This window comes from Myxocyprinus asiaticus, chromosome 19 (assembly GCF_019703515.2).
Source record: "Myxocyprinus asiaticus isolate MX2 ecotype Aquarium Trade chromosome 19, UBuf_Myxa_2, whole genome shotgun sequence".
In the NCBI taxonomy this organism is placed as follows: Eukaryota; Metazoa; Chordata; class Actinopteri; order Cypriniformes; family Catostomidae; genus Myxocyprinus; species Myxocyprinus asiaticus.
Window position 1 is genome coordinate 23,837,336 of NC_059362.1, and position 19,044 is coordinate 23,856,379.

Consider the following 19,044-nt stretch of genomic DNA (forward strand, 5'->3'; position numbering starts at 1 on the left):
TTTTCAATGACTCATGGAGCTGCCGTCTTTGTAGAGTGTTTCAAATCGGTCTCTTATGAGGCTCCATTTCAGTTAGGATGCTGTCATAGAAGTGAGGCAGCTCACTAAGTGACCCATAGTCTTTGTGAACTTGTATGTGTGTGATTTATCAGATGCTGAGGACATGCTCCTTACCAGACCTCAGTAAAGTGTTCAATGATGCTTCAGAACCTGAAGGTGCTGTGGCTCCTGAAAGCAACTTGGAGATAGAGGATCTGGAGGACAAGGCGGATGAGCAGTCAGAGACTGAGGAGTAAGATGCACACAGACACACAAGTACATGTATGCATGCATGTATACCTGCTAACACACGTATCAACACAAACACTCACTTATAAACTCTCCCTCTCAGTGTGTATGAGGATGATGATTTGCGAGAGCTCAGAGCATCTATGAAGAGGCTTCTCCAGGAGCAGCGCAGTGAAGATGATTATGATGAAGAGGAGAATGATGGTGGTGGATCCAATAGCAGTCCTGCTGATGAAGAGGCAGCTTGTCTACCAGCTGGGCTGGAAGATGCTGGTGACAACAAACACAGTCCAGAGAAGGAGTGTTGTAATGGGATGGCTGAGGAAGATGATGATAGTAGTCATGATGAGGAAGAGCCAGGAGGACATGTTACTATTGGAATGGAAGTTGAGGAAGATGAAGAGCAGAACAGCAGTGAAGGTCTGCTCAATGAGGAGTGGCAAACAGGTAATGTAATCACAACCACATGTGTAAAGTATTACAATCACTTATCACATCCATGAACACAGTACAACACAACATAACAGCTAACTGCATCCACAAACTCAACACAACAGCTAAACACATCTGACTGCATCCACGAACTCAACAAACGAATTGCTAATCACATCCACAAACACACTACACAAAAGCACTGCTAACTGCATCCACAAACAGTGCACAACACATCTACATCCATAAATGTTTAAAGTCCCCGGATACATAAGTTAGGCTTATGTGGTATAATTTGAAAGTTTAGAATCTGAATTTTTCATAGAATACCATCAATTTAGCATTTCTGTTACATAAAATTAAAGCTGAAAACCTCTGCGTCACAAAGAAGCACCACCTAAGTAGCCAAAACTTTACAAAATGAGAAATGTTTTACTTGTCTATGAACTTGCTTTTTTTAATAATCCAATGTTATATCTTAGATATTTAGAAAACAATATGCGGTCCAACAGGAAAAGCATGCTAAACAAATCATCGGAAATATATGTGATCGATTATTGGTAATAAAAAAAATTATATCATTGCAAAAGGTACAATCTCATCTTTCTAATGACACTTCTAGTCCATTCAGAAGCCGAGATATTCGATGAAACAATGGGGGTGGTGCATGAACTGAAAATTAGACTAAATGTCTATGGACGTTCACATCTTTGAGGGCAAAAATATGCTGAAGCGCCACCTACATTTCAGATCTGCATATTGTGATGGAAGGTTATAGAGAAAAAATATTTTTCCTAGGACTTGCTGCTGTCTAGTGGAATAAAGTAAGACATTTTGGAGAGAGATGGCATGAACAGAACCAGAATTACATGCTTACAAAGTTAGGACCACAAAATGTTTTTTTGTATTTCTGCTCATCATAAGACTGTAAACATATATAATATTTTTTATGAATAATTGTCTTTTTTTATTTGGGGGGTTTTCTGAAAAACTTCACCATTTTTTTGCAATTAGTCCACTGTTTGTGTGAATGGTGAGCTTTTACATTTTAGGGGGAAAAAATGGCAGGTGGCAGCCCAAAAAATTTTTAAATCCATAAAACTCTAAATAATTGCTGGCCACATCCACCAATACAATACTGCAGCACTGCAAACTGCATCGACAAATGCAACACAATAGAACTGTAACCTAAATGCATCATAAATTAACTGTTTATTTTGAAGACTGTTACTTTGTTGCATAGAAATGAAAGCAGGTGCTGAGTTCATTGTGCTAAAGATATTGTTCTGGCTAATTAAATCTGATGATTGATTGGCTTTAAATGACTACAATGTGTCGAATGACGTTAGCAGATATCACTCTCACCAAAACAGATCAGCATAGCTTTAGCCAGTACTCCACAATACATTCTTACCTGATGGATTTAGCTGTGTCTGCATTATATCTCACTGTGGGTATGAATACAGATGATAGTGAGGAAGAGGGTAATGAAGATCTAGACCAACAGGACAGTATCTTCTGTCGTCTGGAGGAGCTGCGCTTTCATCTAGAGCAGGCTATGGGCTTTGAGAACTTCATCCAAGCCTACAACAAGATCAAGGTCTGAATTCCTGTAGTGCCAATCCAAAAAATATTTAATATTGTATTGTCTTAGACCAGTTTTGCATTATTATGTCAACTTTCACCATGTCCCTAATGATATTCAGTGGTTTTGTGCTTGGAGAAATGCATCGTGGAAATACAGCAAATCTGGGAAGTCTGTAGTAGTCATACACCACCATTAACAATGCTGCCACGTACTTCTGAAATGAGGATACTCATACATTTTTAAACACAAAGTGTTGTTTTAGCCATCGAATTCATTCTGGCGACTGATTCATTTGATGCCGATGTTATCCTAAACTTTTAAGGATTTAACTTAAAAAGCTTTTTTTATACAGTTTGTTACACTGGAAGTGCAATTAACTGCTTTAATTCTCTTATCACTGTATAATTTGAAATGTTATGGGCTTTAGTTGGCTTGCATGGTGCCATCATATTAGATGTTGTTATTATTTGTATAAAGTTTGCTTGTTCATTCTGTTAGGCCATCCATGAGGATGAAGATGAGAACATTGAAATGGGCTCTAACATGGTACAAAGCATTTTGGGAACTGAACACCAGCACCTGTATTCTAAAATCCTCCATTTGGTGATGGCAGATGGAGCTTACCAAGAAGGTAATGTATCATTCAATACCATTTCATCTAATGTTCTTTGTCTAACACAATCATAAAGACATATGAACTCGTTCATTCATACTTAATATCTGAAGAAACAGAACAATGAAAAATAGAACTGGAGTGGGTTTAGGACAGAAACTATTTCATACAATGCAGTAAATCAAACACTTCAGAGAATGCCCTGATTACAGACACTAAAACCACACTGCCTCTGTTTTTATTCAGTCTTAATGTGTTCTCCTTTCGCCCAATCAATATCCTAAATCGTTTTATGTATGTGTTTTGGTCTAGGTCCCTGATAGCTAGCCTCACATAGCCAGATTTTTGACATTTGCGGCATTAAGTCTGGTTCTCATTGCAGCTAATTCTATCTAAATGAAAAAATTGCAGACAATGTTTATGTACTTTTGATTAGAATGTATGTCCAAAAGTAATAAGTACTCATTATTTCTTAGACTCAAAGCTTAATATAAATTTCTGCTCGTGGATATTGAATTACCTTGCTATTAAGGGAATGTTCCGGGTTCAATCTGGAGTTCTCAATCAAACAGAGAGATGGATGAGGCTGAAGGCAGCCACACATACACACCCAAATACTACAGTCAGACAGAGAGTACAGGAGACACAGTATTTTGGAGGTTTTGCTTACCGAAAGTGAACTGGAAGAACCGGAGAGAAAGGTGGAGGGAATGGTTCAGTCACCTCTTCTCTATTTTGAACTGGTGTGTGTGTGAAAGACCTCCACCTGAAGAGACCTCAGCAAAAACAGTCGGTAGGTTTAACATTCTCTGACAAAATTAAGTATTTTTAACTGGCAAGTGAGACGCGGGCTTCAGTAATATGTTAGGAGAATGATTTTGGACCGGTGCCAGTTTATAGCGAACGGGGTTACCCGTCTCGACGCCAAAAAAAGTGATCAGAATGTCCCATCGCTCGAAGCTGCTGCTTAGGACAAAAAACAGATAGGTCATGGTGTGGCAGCCTTCAGCCTCCTCTATCTCTCTGTTTGATTGAGAACTCCTGTTCAAACAAAAAAAGGCTGGGCATAGAAACGCACCTATTTTTCAACTACAAACTCTTCAGACATGTTTTGTAAGTTCTGTTCTCTGGTTTTGTGTGTGACTCTAGGGGCTGTAGCCTTTAGGCTCCTCGTTAGTGCGCCAGCCTCCCATGCTGGCTGACACCGGTTCGAATCCCACTCGGAGCAGGTCGAGCAGGACCGGTTACATGTGCAGCTTTGTTGTGTTGTCTGTTGTTAAAATCGCTGGTGGGCCTCTTGAAGCTAAACAAAATTAGTTTTGGCTTGAACACCCTATCTGGCAAGCGGGTGCAGCATAAAAACTGCTCTTGTGCAAGGAGTTCTAAAGCTTTTGCATACTCATGAACGTGCACAGGAGATCAACGGTCGGTCAAGAGTTTCACTTAATACATTTGATTTCGGTTTGTTTCTAACAAAACCTTATAGTATTCCTTCAGAACAAGACATGAGTTGCATACAATCATTTATTAGACTTCTGAATTATTCTTTTGTGTCCTTTTGAAGCTTGAAGAGGTGGTCACCATAAACTGCCATTGTATGACACCATTGTATGAAAAACTGTGGTTACAGTAAGGCACTTACAATGGAAGTCACTTATTAACCTTATCTGTGTAAAGTTATATCCAATATTACAACTTCATTTTCATGAAGACGTAAGGCCAGTAAACCCTGCAATCTGTTAAACGCATAATGCCGGTAAATTCCTGATTTTTCTCACGTTAAAATCTAATTAATATGTATAATGGCTTGTGGCTTTACTTTTGAAAAAGTGAATATTTTAACGTTTACTGTACTGAACCTTAATTCTTCCTCAAATGGGCTCATTGTATCAACCCTTAACACATTGTATCAAGTCTTAACACAACATTGTTTCTAGGCAGACTGCTATGAAAACTTTTAACCTTTTACTCCCAGATTGGAACTGGCGATTTTAGCATGCCCTTGCCATTTTTGTGTGCCATATGCAGCAGATGGTCATTGGTCATTGAATGGTCTGTTGGCAGTCTGTGGGCGCTCTGTCTTTGGCTAAGACTACCCCATAGTTATTTTTCCTGTTTTTAGACCCTTGACTTACTGATACAAGGCATGCTGCGCAAGTGTCTGAGCAGTTCCAGGGCATAAAGGTCAGGTTAAATAATTCGGCTAAAGAAGTGTGCGTGTTTCTGCTTGTGTGTAGCAGCCTCTGATTGATGTGAGGGTATTCCTGGCATTTGCAATGTGTTCAGGGCTAACTCCTGATTATTAACTTTAATGGGACCTCTGACATCAGACATATAGCCTGGAAGTTTTTTTCTCCGATCTCTGTCTTGTATGTGAGTCTTATAGTGTCTTATCCTAACAGCTCTCTCGCTCTCTCTCTCTCTCTCTCTCTCTCTCTATCTCTTTCTCTCTCTCTCTCTCTCTTCCCCTTTCTTTCTCAGATAATGATGAATAGCAGTTATTCATCCGTGCCGTTGGCAGCCTTGGACAATCTGCTGGCAGGCTGAAGTGTTCCCATGATGCACTCTGACAGGCCAAGTTGCACATGGGTGAAGGGGGAAGTAAGAGAGAGGGTAAAAAAACGGGGTAAATGGGCCACTCAAGCACAGGCAGTTCAGAATCCACGGTTGACTGTAGTTGTACTTCCATATTGGTAGTAACTGAAGCACTTCTATGTAAATCTGTATATTTGTGTATATAATATTTAACCAATGCATAGCAGAGAGAAATACAAATTCTCAGAGATATACGTGTGTCCTCCAAGCTGTTGACAGACCGTATGTGAAACCACTGCTCCTTGCTGTATTCACTAACAGCTGAAGCTATGGAAACTGCTTTATAAGGATCAATACTGGCCAGGGAGGTCTAGTTCAGGGGTCAAAGGTCAATTATCTGCCCAGTATCAGGTGCTTGCACACAACAGGCAGCAGGTTTTAATCAGCTGTCTACCTCAGACAACAGACCAATCTAAACTTTGTCTAAAAATTCCAGTCTTCTCAAACAATTTTCAGAACCTCTTTTTGTACTTTTTACATGCACATCAGTCGTTTACATAACATGCTCAGAAATTATTTTGCCTCTTTCAAAATTTCTTACAAATGAAGTTTATATAATTTCAGGGCTTGTGGAAACTGTTACTTAAAAATATTGTGTAGAGTTACTATCTATGCATATAAAGCAAGATAACACGAGTGTGCACAAGCATACGTATGTTTGTTTTTGGATATATGAAATGTTGTCTACATTTTAGTTTGCTGGCAGAATGTGGCACTTGAAAGTGTACAGAAAGGTGTATAGCATTCTAAAGCAATTGTTAAATAATTTGCAAGCATTATTACTGTTTGTTTGCATGTAAGAATATGTATCTTTGTACTGAGAAATAAAACAAATTTTTTTTTTTTAAACATTTTTTTGATAGAATGTGTTTTGTGTGTCTGTGTGTGGGTATTTGGCAATGAAAGACTCTGTTTTGGATGTGGAACAGCTGAGCTGAAATCAGTTGCTATTATCTATTTTCAGCTACCTATGTGGGAGGGCTTTTCCTCAACCTGATGTAGTGTAGTGAGCTGTCAGTCAGTAGCAGCTGTGCAGCGGTAACAAGAATTGGCTGGAAGTATGTAGGGGTTTCCCCTTATCAAAGAACACCCACGCATTCTCAGACAACCACAAACTATTGTGGGTGTGTATAAGTTGTGTCTTTGCCAGATATCTTAGGATGAGTCACATATCATTTGCTTTCATTAAATGAACCGTCCATGACTTCATTCATTTGGATTCGAAACAGGATAATTGCATTCTGTTCTGTGACAAACTCTTTTGCGTGTGTGTGTGTGTGTGTGTGTGTGTGTGTGTGTGTGTGTGTGTGTGTGTGTGTGTGTGTGTGTGTGTGTGTGTGTGTGTGTGTAAGTGTGAGAAATTAACATCTTTATTGAGGGGCAATACATGCGTTTCATAATTTTATGAGGGCACATATTTTACCATATTAAAAACACAGTGTGTGAGAACATTTATGTCAAATACTTCAACTGAATCTGTAAATTGAAATGAATTCCCTATGTCAACATTTATGGCTGTTACCAATGTCAAATCAACAACAAATACTAAAGTAGCTGTTAGTAATGCACAAGATGGCTTAACACAGTAAATGCTCTACTAGAATATATATTTTTTTAAATAATTAGCCGATCACTATGCCTTCGGTCTGTTGTCACTGTAGTACAGAGCTAATCTGACAGCACAATTCACTACGTGTCTGCAGAGGTACTAAACCCATAACTCGATAAGCTTCATAATATTCTATTCTAGGCCTAAGACAACAGATGCATTCACTATGAGGCCATTTTTGTAACTCTGTGGCATTTTTTGCCCTAGTCCTGATTCATTTCTGACCCTGCTATGTTTGTGTATATGTGCACTGGTAAATTGAACCTGGACAACCTCATGGATCATTCCGCTACTGAATTTTCCTGAACTCTTACTCCGCAATAACAGTTTAGAGTAGCAGTATAACAGCATGTGACAATTTCTCACTGCTTATGTTTATGCATTAAGCATAAAAGCACTGCATTTTGCACTCAGCCTCCTTCCACTTCATCTTCACGACTCAGTTAAACTGTAGCAGTGAACATACTTTCTGTGATTTGTGCATATCAATTTTCCTTTTATTTCTCACTCTATTTCGTGCTTTGTTATGCATAAACTCAACTGTCTGTTGTTTTACATCCAGTGTCACAGTTAATTATTCCTGCTTGATGGCCCAATGCTTGCAAATAAATTTACCTGATCCAGAGGGAGAGGATGGAAGGGAATAAATCACACTAGGTGGAGGAAGCACTGATGGATGGAAAAATGTATTTTTATTCTCTTTTTCATTGCTGTGTTTTACGCTTATTTGAGTGTGGTCTGCTTTTTAATTTTGAGAAGAGAAATGGTCATTTAGAAATAGCAGAGCATCATAAATCACAGGGATAATGCTTCTTCTGAAATGCACTTAATTAAAAAAAAGGCAATGTAATTAACTATTTATTATCAAAACTACTATGTTTAAAGACATAAGGATACCATTGTTTTGTATAAGAAATTTGGGCACACATTTCTATGATATCACAAAATATGAGTGGCGCCAAAAAGTATTTGCACACTTTAGCCACACTTGAATGTATGAAAAATGTATGGATGTCTTGGCATTATATAACTAAATATTAACTCAAGTGGCATTTATTTGAAAGAACTGTAGCACAGACACAGTTTTCTTTCAAAACATTTAACAAAAATAATACAAGTCTTGTATGTATTAAATGGTAGTACATAGTAGTTAAGACCACATAATATAAAGTGTGACCAGTGAAACTTACCATTATCCATAGTTAATATGAGGATCTGCACTGCACCTGCGGTTTCTCTGCCAGAACTGTGACATAATTTGTTTGCTGTAGATACTTGATTTGTTAACTACTGCAGTGAAAACCATACATTTTAAAAGGGATAGTTCACCCCAAACTGAAAATTCTCCAATCATTTACTCACCCTCGTGCCATCCCAGATGTGTATGACTTGATTTCTTTTGCAGAACTCAAATGAAGATTTTTAGAAGAATATCTCAGCTCTGTAGTTCCATACAATGCAAGTGAATGGTGACCAGACATTTCAAGCTCCAAAAATCACATAAAGGCAGCATAAAAGTAATCCATAAGACTCCAGTGGTTAAATCCATATCTTCAGAAGCGATATGATAGGTGTGGGTGAGAAACGGATTAATATTTAAGTCCTTTTTTACTATAAATCTCCACTTTCACTTTGACTTTCACATTCTGAAAGTGAAAGTCGAGATTTATAGTAAAGAAATGACATAAATATTGATCTATTTCTCACGCAAAGTGATTGCTTCGCTTCAGAAGACACTGGAGTCATATGGATTACTTTTATGCTGCCTTTATGTGCTTTTTGGGGCTTCAAAGTTTTGGTCACCATTCATTAGCATTGAAAGGACCAACAGATCTGAAATATAATTCTAAAAATCTTCATTTGTGTTCTGCAGAAGAAAGAAAGTCATACACATCTGGGATGGCATGAGGGTGAATAAATGATGAGAGAATTATAATTTTTGGATGAACTAATCCTTTAAGTGTGACAAAAGTGTCCAGAAACTTTTTAAAGCATTGCAATGATTATGGTCTAGACTCTAGAGTCATGGGGGTCACATGAGAGGGAAATCTGGAGGACAGTTAATCAAGGCCTTTGGACACTGTGGGAATGTTTAATATATCCATGACTGATGCGGCAACAAGAATAAGGCAATGAGGAGACAGCAGAATGGATTGTTCAAGAAAAAGCTGTTATCCTCACCTCACCCCTCGTTTCTCTAAAATATTTTACCCATTTATCAAATCCCAGAGGTTGAGTTAATTGACTTCCTGGTTAGGTTCCCCCAAAGGCATTATGAAAGTCAATGAGGAAGATTTCCTATGCATACAGCCTATGCATACACAATACATATACAGTATATATATATTAATGTTCCATCTGCCAAGCACACACATGAATAAATAGCTTAGGCCTTATATTTAACCTCTCACAAACGTTATCTCTGGTCTCGTGTCTAATCTGACAAGTGTTTTGCCTGGAGGTATAATTTTGCAGAGCCTTTCTCTCTCTGGAAGTTGAAACACAGATCTAGTTTATATGTATAATCTCTCTATGGGTCTATAAAAGTAGGTTAGTTTGACTTTAAAACCTCCCATCTAAAGGGAGATTATTAGTGCTCTTTCATTAACCTCTGCACTATTTAACTGCCTCTGTTGTGGAAACAGAATATACCACAACATTCAATATCCAGCTGAAATCCTGCTGAGACAGGAACAATAAGATTATCAATAATACGGCCTGTAAAGCAAGTATTGATAGAGGTATTTGGGTGTGTTAGAGAGACTGAGAAAGGGATGACGAAGTGCAAAGAACAGTTGGTGCATAGTGTTTATATACATGAAACAATGGGTTTGGTCTCAAACCTGCCTGTAAAAGTGCCCATTTTAGTTCTTATTGTAGTCAAACAAGGAATTGGGATGAAAATGCTGCTTTTAAGCTTCAAAAGGATGTCTTCTTAAAAGCATAACTAGTTTAAGTGTTTGTCTCAGTTTTTTCTTCTTATTATTTGGAATCAAAATTAGCAGTGCCCTTGATTTGAAGGGTTTTAATCACCTTTTTTATATGAATATATTTTTTTTTTCATTTTTCCAGTTCATCTACAACAGGAGGGACAGGAAAATGTGTCTGATCAATTTTATTTCAGTGCTTAAAGGGATAGTTCAACCAAAAATGAAAGTTCTCTAATCTTTTATTCACCCTCATGCCATCCCAGATCTGTATGACTTTCCTTCTTCTGCTGAACACAAACAAATATTTTTAGAAGAAGATCTCAGCTCTGTGGGTCCATACAATGCAAGTGAATGGTGACCAGACCTTTCAAGCTCCAAAAACCACAAAAAGGCAGCATAAAAGTAATCCAAATGACTTCAGTGGTTAAATCCATATCAGAAGTGATATGATAGGTGTGGGTGAGAAACAGATCAATATTTAAGTCCTTTTTTACTATCAGTCTCCACTTTCACTTTCTTCTATTGTTTTTGGCAATTCGCATTCTTCGTGCATATTGCCACCTACTGGGCAGGGAGGAGAATTTATAGTAAAAAAAAAAAAAAACATAAATATTGATCTGTTTCTCACCCACACTTATCATATTGCTTCTGAAGACATGGATTAAACCACTGGAGTCTTATGGATTACTTTATGCTGCCTTAATGTTCGTTTTGGAGCTTCAGAAGTTTAGTACCCATTCACTAGCATTATATAGATTTGCAAAACAGAGATATTCTTCTAAAAATCTTCCTTTGTGTTCAACAGAAGACAGAAAGTCATACAAATCTGGGATGGCATGAGGGTGAGTAAATGATGAGAGCATTTTCATTTTTGGGTGAACTATCCCTTTAACACTAAATCATTCTGATTATTTCATTGACATTGATCTTAGCCCTAAACAGATGGGATTGAAAGGTGTGGTCCTCCCCATCCCCCATAAATGCCCCTCATCCATCTATTCATTCATCCATCTATTGCTTTGGGTTGAAGATGGTTGACCATTTTCTGGGAAGTAGAGCCTACAGTGAGGTTATATAAATGTTTAGTTATTTATAAATTGACTGCTTTATGACTTATAACTGGTTTACTGAAAACATAGCTTTAAGAATTAATGATTATACCTTTTTTATTGTTGTGTTGGTCTTTATTGAGAGGAAAATCCTATATTGAAGCCTATATATGCAATAAACACCCAAACACACTAGCTCTTATTCTATTAGAGTATAAAATCACAGTTTCAGAAATTCAGTTGGTCGTAGTAGTTGTCATGGCCTTGGAAAACAGATGTGTTCAAGCTGCAAAGGATCACAGCATCCATTATTCTGTCCATCAGGATTGCCTTTTATGTTTTGAGAAACAAGCATTTCTCACATCTCTTTCTCTCTCTCTTTCTCCTATCTATTTTCCTTGCTCTCCCCTGATGCTTTTTATTGCCAGTGGCACAGCTGCCATCTCAAACATGGCAGAATTGTATGCACTTCAGTACATGAGTGAGTGTGATCACAAACTCACTAAAAGGAAAAAATAAAACACCAAACTAACTTAAGCCCTTGCTGGTAATTTGTCTTTCAAGCCAATAAGCTGTCGAGTATAATGGCATAATTTCACCCATTTTGCATGACCTATTGCTGAAGAAGGGGACTATAGTATGGCTATGAAAACACTCTTTGCATGTATATGCTCGTAATTATTGCGAGAATCAGCGCCACTGTTATTCCAAGTTCAAAACAATCCAACCTCAGACAGGGCCGTGGCAGGGTCAGTGATAAATCAAAGCAGGCCTTCCCTTTGGGGTTATCCAAGAAATTTGCACCAGGCTTTACAGCCTCTGCCCCTCCCTTACGGGGGTGGGGTAAATGACCCCCAGCAACAGTGAAATATGACCGGAGGGCTGCTGCCAGGTCCAGTGGGATCACTTCTGACATCCAAAAGCTATGTGATCATAAATCTAGCTTTTTTATTATTCTCTCTCTCTCTTTGCTTGGAATACTATTTCTCTCTCACCTCTTTATTTCTCTTTATGTTTCATACACATTCGCTTTATGCTGATTTATTGTTCTCATTAACCGAGACATAATACATATTGTTAATATACACGTCTTTCACTGCACTCAAATCAGCCCTTAATAAACTTCAGCTCAAATGCACATACTTCTTACTGAATGTTGACATAATTAGTGGCACTATTTAGTTTAGAGTGCAAATTGTTCAGAACTATTTGTTGTAATTTTTCCTCGGGCAGACACAGGAAGAGCCAAACACTAATAAAGGGCAATTTCAAAATCAAGTCTAACATTGTGTTAACACATTCCTCATGTGTGTGTGCTGTGTTGGTGCTTACATCCTCTGTGGGCTCTGTAAAACAGATGAGTCAGTTCATAAATTGTTAGCTTCCTGCTTATGGCAAAGCATCTAAAATATATGCACTAACATACTATAAATAAACCTTGCCAAGAACAAAGACAAGCCGGTTTTGGGACAATGACTGAACAAATAGGCTACACATTTGACTCAGTTTCTGTTTATGCTGTAAGCAATAAATTCAGATACGTTCAGTCATGATAAAGGCCAATTAACCTGAGTGGAAACCGTATGATTCAACTCCTTTAGATTTGACTGAGTACTGTAGAACTTTGTAATAAGGCTTTTGGATAAGGCATTTTGCCACTTTTAACACAGAAACCCAAGTCACTTAATCAGTTTTTTCTTCCTGCAAGCAGTCTTAGTAATGTATCACGAAACATTCCTTAGTTCCCGAAACCTTAAAGAGTACTGCCTGAGGCTTCAGTTTGTAGGATAAAACCTGCCTTTGTCAAATGAAAGCAGGGGGTGTTTTAAGAATGAGTGTTTAAAATGTAAAATACTCCCTGTTATCTTATAAAGCACGAGATATTGACTCATAATCGTGTAACAACTAAGAATCTTATCTGATGTTGAGCTAAAAATCAGACTTCAGGGCTCTCTGTAATGTGTTTGATGATCTCAGAACAAGAGGGACAGTGTGAGGGTGACATGTCATGCTAAAAGGTCTCTCACACAGTTTATACACCAGTGATGTAATGAGTTGATCTGACAACCTTACTTCCACTTTAACCTTTGTGTGTGCATGTAGGAAGGTAGCGACAAATTGATCTTTGAGCCATAAGGTGGAGGACAGATGAAAAGCTTTGTGAATTAAACTGCTAAAACTAAAGGTTTCAGAGGAATATGGGAGAACATTATATGCAGGCTTGAGCAAAAGAACATTCACCCATCTAACTAACTATCCATATATTTTGACCACATGATCATTTCTATCTCAAGGGCTGCGTTAAGTACTATTCTATATACGCAATACTACCATACTGCTTACTGCATAGTCTGCTGTGCAATATAAACTGAATACTGCATACTATCTTTTACAAAATAGCATGGTAAACAGTATGCGTTATGCAAAAATGAATAATTAACATCAAATTAACATCCTTGAAATAAAAATGGTGATTTTGAATTTTCAATACAATTTTGTGTAAATGTGCCTTAACTCTTGAAAATCCGATCAAATAATTAGTTAAAAAAGAGATTTGGTTAAATTATCACACTGGAAGGAAATGGTGGGTCAAGTTGAACACACTGCATTGATGGAGAGAGTATTCCTTGCAGTGTGCTCTGTTGTATAGGTCTACTGCACATTTTGTCAAATGTAGTAGATCATTAGGCACTTTTCCACCATCTGTCCAAATGGTTCTCGATGCGGAACTGTCCTGTTCCGATCCGGGCCTGTCGACATGGTTACACTTTATTTTTCCATAATGATGCTGTAAAATCAGAATTAGACTGCATTCCATAAGCACAGTTGAGTATGTTTAGATAGGGACGGTTTGTAATCGTACCGTATCAAACAAACTCAAATATAAATTCTACTGGAACCATTAGGGGCAATGGTTAAATTGGGATTTTTGATGAGGAAAACACTTTAAATGTGTTTTGAGCGAGCACACTAAATGGAGATGGAACTAATACAAAAATAAATAAATAAATAAATAAATACAATAAAAAAACAAAACAGAACTGATCTGCCTGCAGGAAATAGAATGAAGCAACGAACAAACTGCCGATATTTTTTTCCTTTTTTGAATTGGAGGTGCCAGAACGACCGTTCCACCCCGATTTAAAGGAATGTTTCAGGTTCAATACAAGTTAGGCTCAATCGACAGCATTTGTGGCATAATGTTGATTACCACAAAATATAATTTTGACTCGTCCGTTCTTTTCTTCAAAAAAGCAAAAATCGAGGTTACAGTGAGGCACTTACAGTGGAAGTGAATGGGGCCAATTTTTGGAGGGTGTAAAGACAGAAATGTGAAGCTTTTAATTTTATAAAAGCACCTACATTAATTCTTCTGTTAAAACTTGTGTATTATTTGAGCTGTAAAGTTATTTAAATCATCATTTTAGTTGTTTTTTTTTTTTACTTCATCATGGCAACAAAGTTGTAAAATTGGCTGTAACTTTACACAGAAAAGGTCAGTAAGCAATTTTTTCACTAAAATCATGTTAACATGCATATTGTTTACGTCTTGTGGCTATACTTTTGAAACAGTGAGTATTTTAACGTTTATGGATTGGCCCCCATTCACTTCCATTGTAAGTGCCTCAATGGAACCCAGATTTTTGTTTTGTTTTTGTTTTTTAAAGAAAAGGAGGGGCAAGTCTAAATTTATTTTTGTGGTAATCAATATTATGCCACAAATTCTGTCGATTGAGCTTAAATTGTATTGAACCCGGAAATGTCAATGTGCAAAAAATAAGCTAGACATCGAACCACGAACAGAGCAGTACACGTTTCCCCGAGATGCGTTTTTAAGGTGAATCTTTTTTATTTATTTTGACACAGTGTCTAAAAAGGGGGCACTAAAAATTGAGAAACAGCTAAATTTCATGTTCAGAAAAGGCACATACACAGTCTACATAAACTATACTGAAGAAATAGTGAGAACAGTATGGTAGTATGTTATTCCGAACATAACATTGGTTTATTAAGTTAGTTGTTATCTCTCGCTCCATTTAAACCTGCTACCATGAATTTGCGAGAGCAATGTCTGAAAATCTCCACGCAATTATCTGATTCTCGTCGTTTGTGGCACAAATTGAAAGCAGGCGGTGATTATAAACAAACTATTTATCGAAGGAAAAAAATATTTTCTAACATATGGTAATCAAAAGTGCTCAAGGCTCATTCAGAATTTTAGTAGTCTGAATCCTACATTTCGCAAGGACATGACAAAACCTAGGATTTAATGTCTCAAAACGGCTTGCTGTTTTCTCTCAACTGTTCCTTTTTGAAAATCCTCCCTCCCGATTACACATCCGCTGCAGTGTCCCACAGAATCAACGGAGCTCGTCATGGCGCTCGGACGCTGGAACTTGCTTCTCTTGTTTTCCTTTGCTTTCATCAAAAATTAATGTACCTGAATCTGTCGGACTCTGATTTATTTTTTATTTGCTCTTTCGACTGAATGACTTCAAAGCGACGACCCATTCCTTGCTTTGATACACCGATCTGAACGTGTAAAGCGACGATCAAGACTTCAGGATCCCTTTCCCAAAACGAATTCCCTAGTTTGAGGAACTCGGGAAAGAAACTGTTCTGAAAGAAGAGGAGGAGTGAGAAGGGCCCTTATTTAAGGTAGCGTTTTAAAGCGTCGCTGTAATAATACATTATAATAACACTGCACTTCGGATCAAAGTTTGTAAAGGAATACGGTTACCGGAAAACAAACGTGTATACTATCTACTCATGAGTTAGACAAACGTGTCGATGAAAACCTCTGTTGCGTCCCCTGTGACACCGAGGCCAAATCACATCACGCACTACAGTTTAGTGAAAACAAACGCTATTTGCAGTTTTGTTTTTTCATTGTGTCGTGGTTACTTTTCAAATGAACTAAAACACTCGCTGTGCTCGCAGGAAACAATGTACGGTCAATATATTTGTAACGCTACTCGGAAACAGTGTCGCGAATATTGGCTTTGTAGTTATTGAAACACAAGGTTATTGTTTTTATCCATGACGTTACGATAAAGAGTGCAAGGTTTGTCGAGTGTTTGCATTGTAGGCTTAATTGTTTACTCGATGCAAACTACGCAACCTACTCTCACAATGTTGCTGTGTAAACAGGCTTCTGCGTAAAACAACACAACTCCAACTGTTCCTGTTGTAAACGTTAATTCTGCGGCGTATATAACTATTTGATATAAGTGTCAGTTCATTTGTCAAAAGTGTTTTTTTTGCTGGTCTTTGGTGAATATTCTCGTCTTTCGTTTTCGTGGTAGTCTAGTATAGTGGATGAGGCACGGGACGGGCGCGAGCACCACAGCCTCGTTTACAGTTGAGGCACGAATGCTCATCTCGCTAGCTGACCATACGTGACGGTAAACTCCGTTCAGTTGTTTCAGAATAATTTCTGTAGTCAGGCCTCTGGGGACTGTGTTGTTTTTGGAGCTTATCGTTTGCTGTAGTTCTTAATGTTTATGCAGGTTTTGGCAAGTTTGCTGCACCTCAGAAAGACCAATTTAGTTGCAGATTCAGTTCCTTCCATCTGACGTTTACATAGCTTTCAGGTGTAACCCATACAGACATCTGATATATCACAATATATGTAAAACACATACGTATGTTCATGTACGGGTTTCACATACTTGTACATGGTTGCTACAATATATATTGAAAATACTACAAAAAATGGCTGTTTTCATATATATATATATAACACATCTTTTTCCAAATAAAAGTGGAATTTCAATATGTATGACCAAATATATGCACTTTAGTTGAAATGTTCATGGCCATATATCAGAGTTCTGTATGGGAAGGGGTATGGAATATCCTTTAACTGACACTTTTTTAAAAACAAAAGTTCAGTACTATATAACGTATATGATGTTTAGACTTTGGTACACATCTTTGGTTTTGTGTCAGTAGTAGGGATGTGCCAAAGTGGTCGAAAAATCAAGTTGTCCAACTGACTAGTTGATTAGTAGGTTATACTAGCATTAATATTTTTATTGGTGATGGTTTTAACGGGAGTTGCATTTATTATAATTTGTTTTTATTTTCTCCCTTTTTCTCGCCAATTTGGAATGCCCAATTACCAATGCGCTCTAAGTCCTCGTGGTGGCATAGTGACTTGCCTCAATCTGGGTGGCAGAGGACGAATCTCAGTTGCCTCCGCATCTGAGAAGGTCAATCTGCGCATCTTATCACGTGGCTTGTTGAGCGCGTTACCGCGGAGAATAGCGTGAAGTCTCCACATGTTCTATGTCTCTGTGGTATCCACACACAATCCACCACGCGCTCAACCGAGAGCGAGAACCATATTATAGCGACCACGAGGAGGTTACCCCATGTGACTCTACCCTCCCTAGCAACTGGGCCAATTTGGTTGCTTAGGAGACCCGGCTGGAGTCACTCAGCACGCCCTGGATTTGAACTCACGACTCCAGGGTTGGTAGTCAGCGTATTTACTCTTAGCTACCCAGGTTCCCCGGGAGATGCTTGTTGTGTTTAACAGTGAATAACCGATAAAACCCTCTGCAAGAAGTTTCTTCTCTTTAATGCTTTAGGTTTAGTCTTTTTATGTGCTGCTGTTATGGCAGTCAAAGCACCGAATCAACAATACATTTCAAGACGATCACTGGCGGATATTAAACCCTCTGCTGTGAGTAATGGTCCCGTATTTGAGGTTCTTTGGAGAGATTAAAGTCTGCTGATTCTGTCTGACACTGCTTAAATAAGTAGTTGCAGTAAAAAGGTTTTAACTGCTTGGTGTCGTGAACTAAATGTGTACCCGCAATATTATCTTGCAGTTCTGCGCTTGTGAATGTGCAGCAAAGATCTCCCTGAAACTCTCTGTTTACATTGAAGCATGTCATAATAAGCCTTTCTTATTTCTTACTATTCTTACTTTGATAGTTTTGTGCATGATGATATGGTTATTTAGCCTATTTATTTATTGAATCCATTCGTTAATATGTTGAAGTGCTGTGCTTTGTGTCCATATTTTCCTGTGAAAACCGTCTGATCAGGGTCACTTAAACATAACAGAGCCTAATAATTCATTAACACCGACTAGTCAAATAGTCATTCAAACGACTGACCGACACGTCGATTATGAAAATTGGTAATTTTGCACATCCTTACCAATAGCCACTTTTCCACTATCAGGCCAGTACGAACAAGGGCTAGCAACTGGTCAGCCAAGGCCAATAGCCTCGGACCTCGAGCTGTGGGACAAAAATCAATCTGCATTCCCACCATCGGTCAGATAGCCCTGCAGCATTGCCCTAAAACCTGCCCTTAATAAGCTGCCCTGGTGCCAACGTCACAAACATTGCCCATTACACAATTGAGAGAGAAACTCAAGCTAAGGTATCAGACTCTGGAGATTAGTTAGCCCTCTAAATGAACATAATGGAAACTGAAGCTGCCTTTTGTTTGCTTATTTTGGTCTTTGCTTGGTTGAAAGCGAGACCTGACTCAGCTAAACTCCAGTGTTGACATTGACCTTGCTTCAATCCCCAGTTGGCTTTCTTTGGCCCCAGGGTAATCGGCAGGCCAAAGGTGCTTGTTCGTTGGCCCCGAGGAGGCATGATGAAGCCCCAGAAGTGACAGTGGGATCGCAACTGGCCCTGGCATGCACTAGCGTATCCTCATTTGGGCCGACAGTGGACACGCAGCTAAGCCCATACTAATGGTGCTGTGGGGGTAGGTGCGGCAAAAAAGGTTGGGAAACAGTTATGTAGACTGTGTATGCATCATAATAACACAGAGGTGAGCCTTTAAATGAGCAGAAGTGCTCACTAAAACCGGCTCGCTCACAGACCATTTCATGTTCTATTTCAAGTAATTTCAAGTTAATTTTGATTCTGACTTGACCAGAAATTATGTTGTCCATGTCGGTTAGTTGT

At 38.3% G+C, this 19,044-nt stretch overlaps 2 protein-coding genes across 4 annotated transcripts in view; both read left to right on the forward strand.

The window, feature by feature from the left end:
* The window catches only part of LOC127410307 (serine/threonine-protein kinase Nek1-like), a 50,431-nt gene extending 44,090 nt beyond the window's left edge, over positions 1–6,341 (forward strand). For both annotated transcript variants that reach the window (XM_051645502.1, XM_051645503.1), the window contains 5 exons: positions 153–292; positions 392–735; positions 2,187–2,320; positions 2,807–2,939; positions 5,403–6,341. In XM_051645502.1, coding sequence (XP_051501462.1) covers positions 153–292; positions 392–735; positions 2,187–2,320; positions 2,807–2,939; positions 5,403–5,416 — 765 coding nt within the window. In that variant the 3' untranslated portion in view covers positions 5,417–6,341. The remainder of the gene's footprint in view (positions 1–152; positions 293–391; positions 736–2,186; positions 2,321–2,806; positions 2,940–5,402) is intronic.
* A 9,138-nt stretch (positions 6,342–15,479) lies between these two features.
* Positions 15,480–19,044, forward strand: part of LOC127409844 (E3 ubiquitin-protein ligase SH3RF1) — a 115,824-nt gene continuing 112,259 nt past the window's right edge. For both annotated transcript variants that reach the window (XM_051644729.1, XM_051644730.1), the window contains exon 1: positions 15,480–15,763. The gene's annotated coding sequence lies outside the window, so the exon portion shown is untranslated. The remainder of the gene's footprint in view (positions 15,764–19,044) is intronic.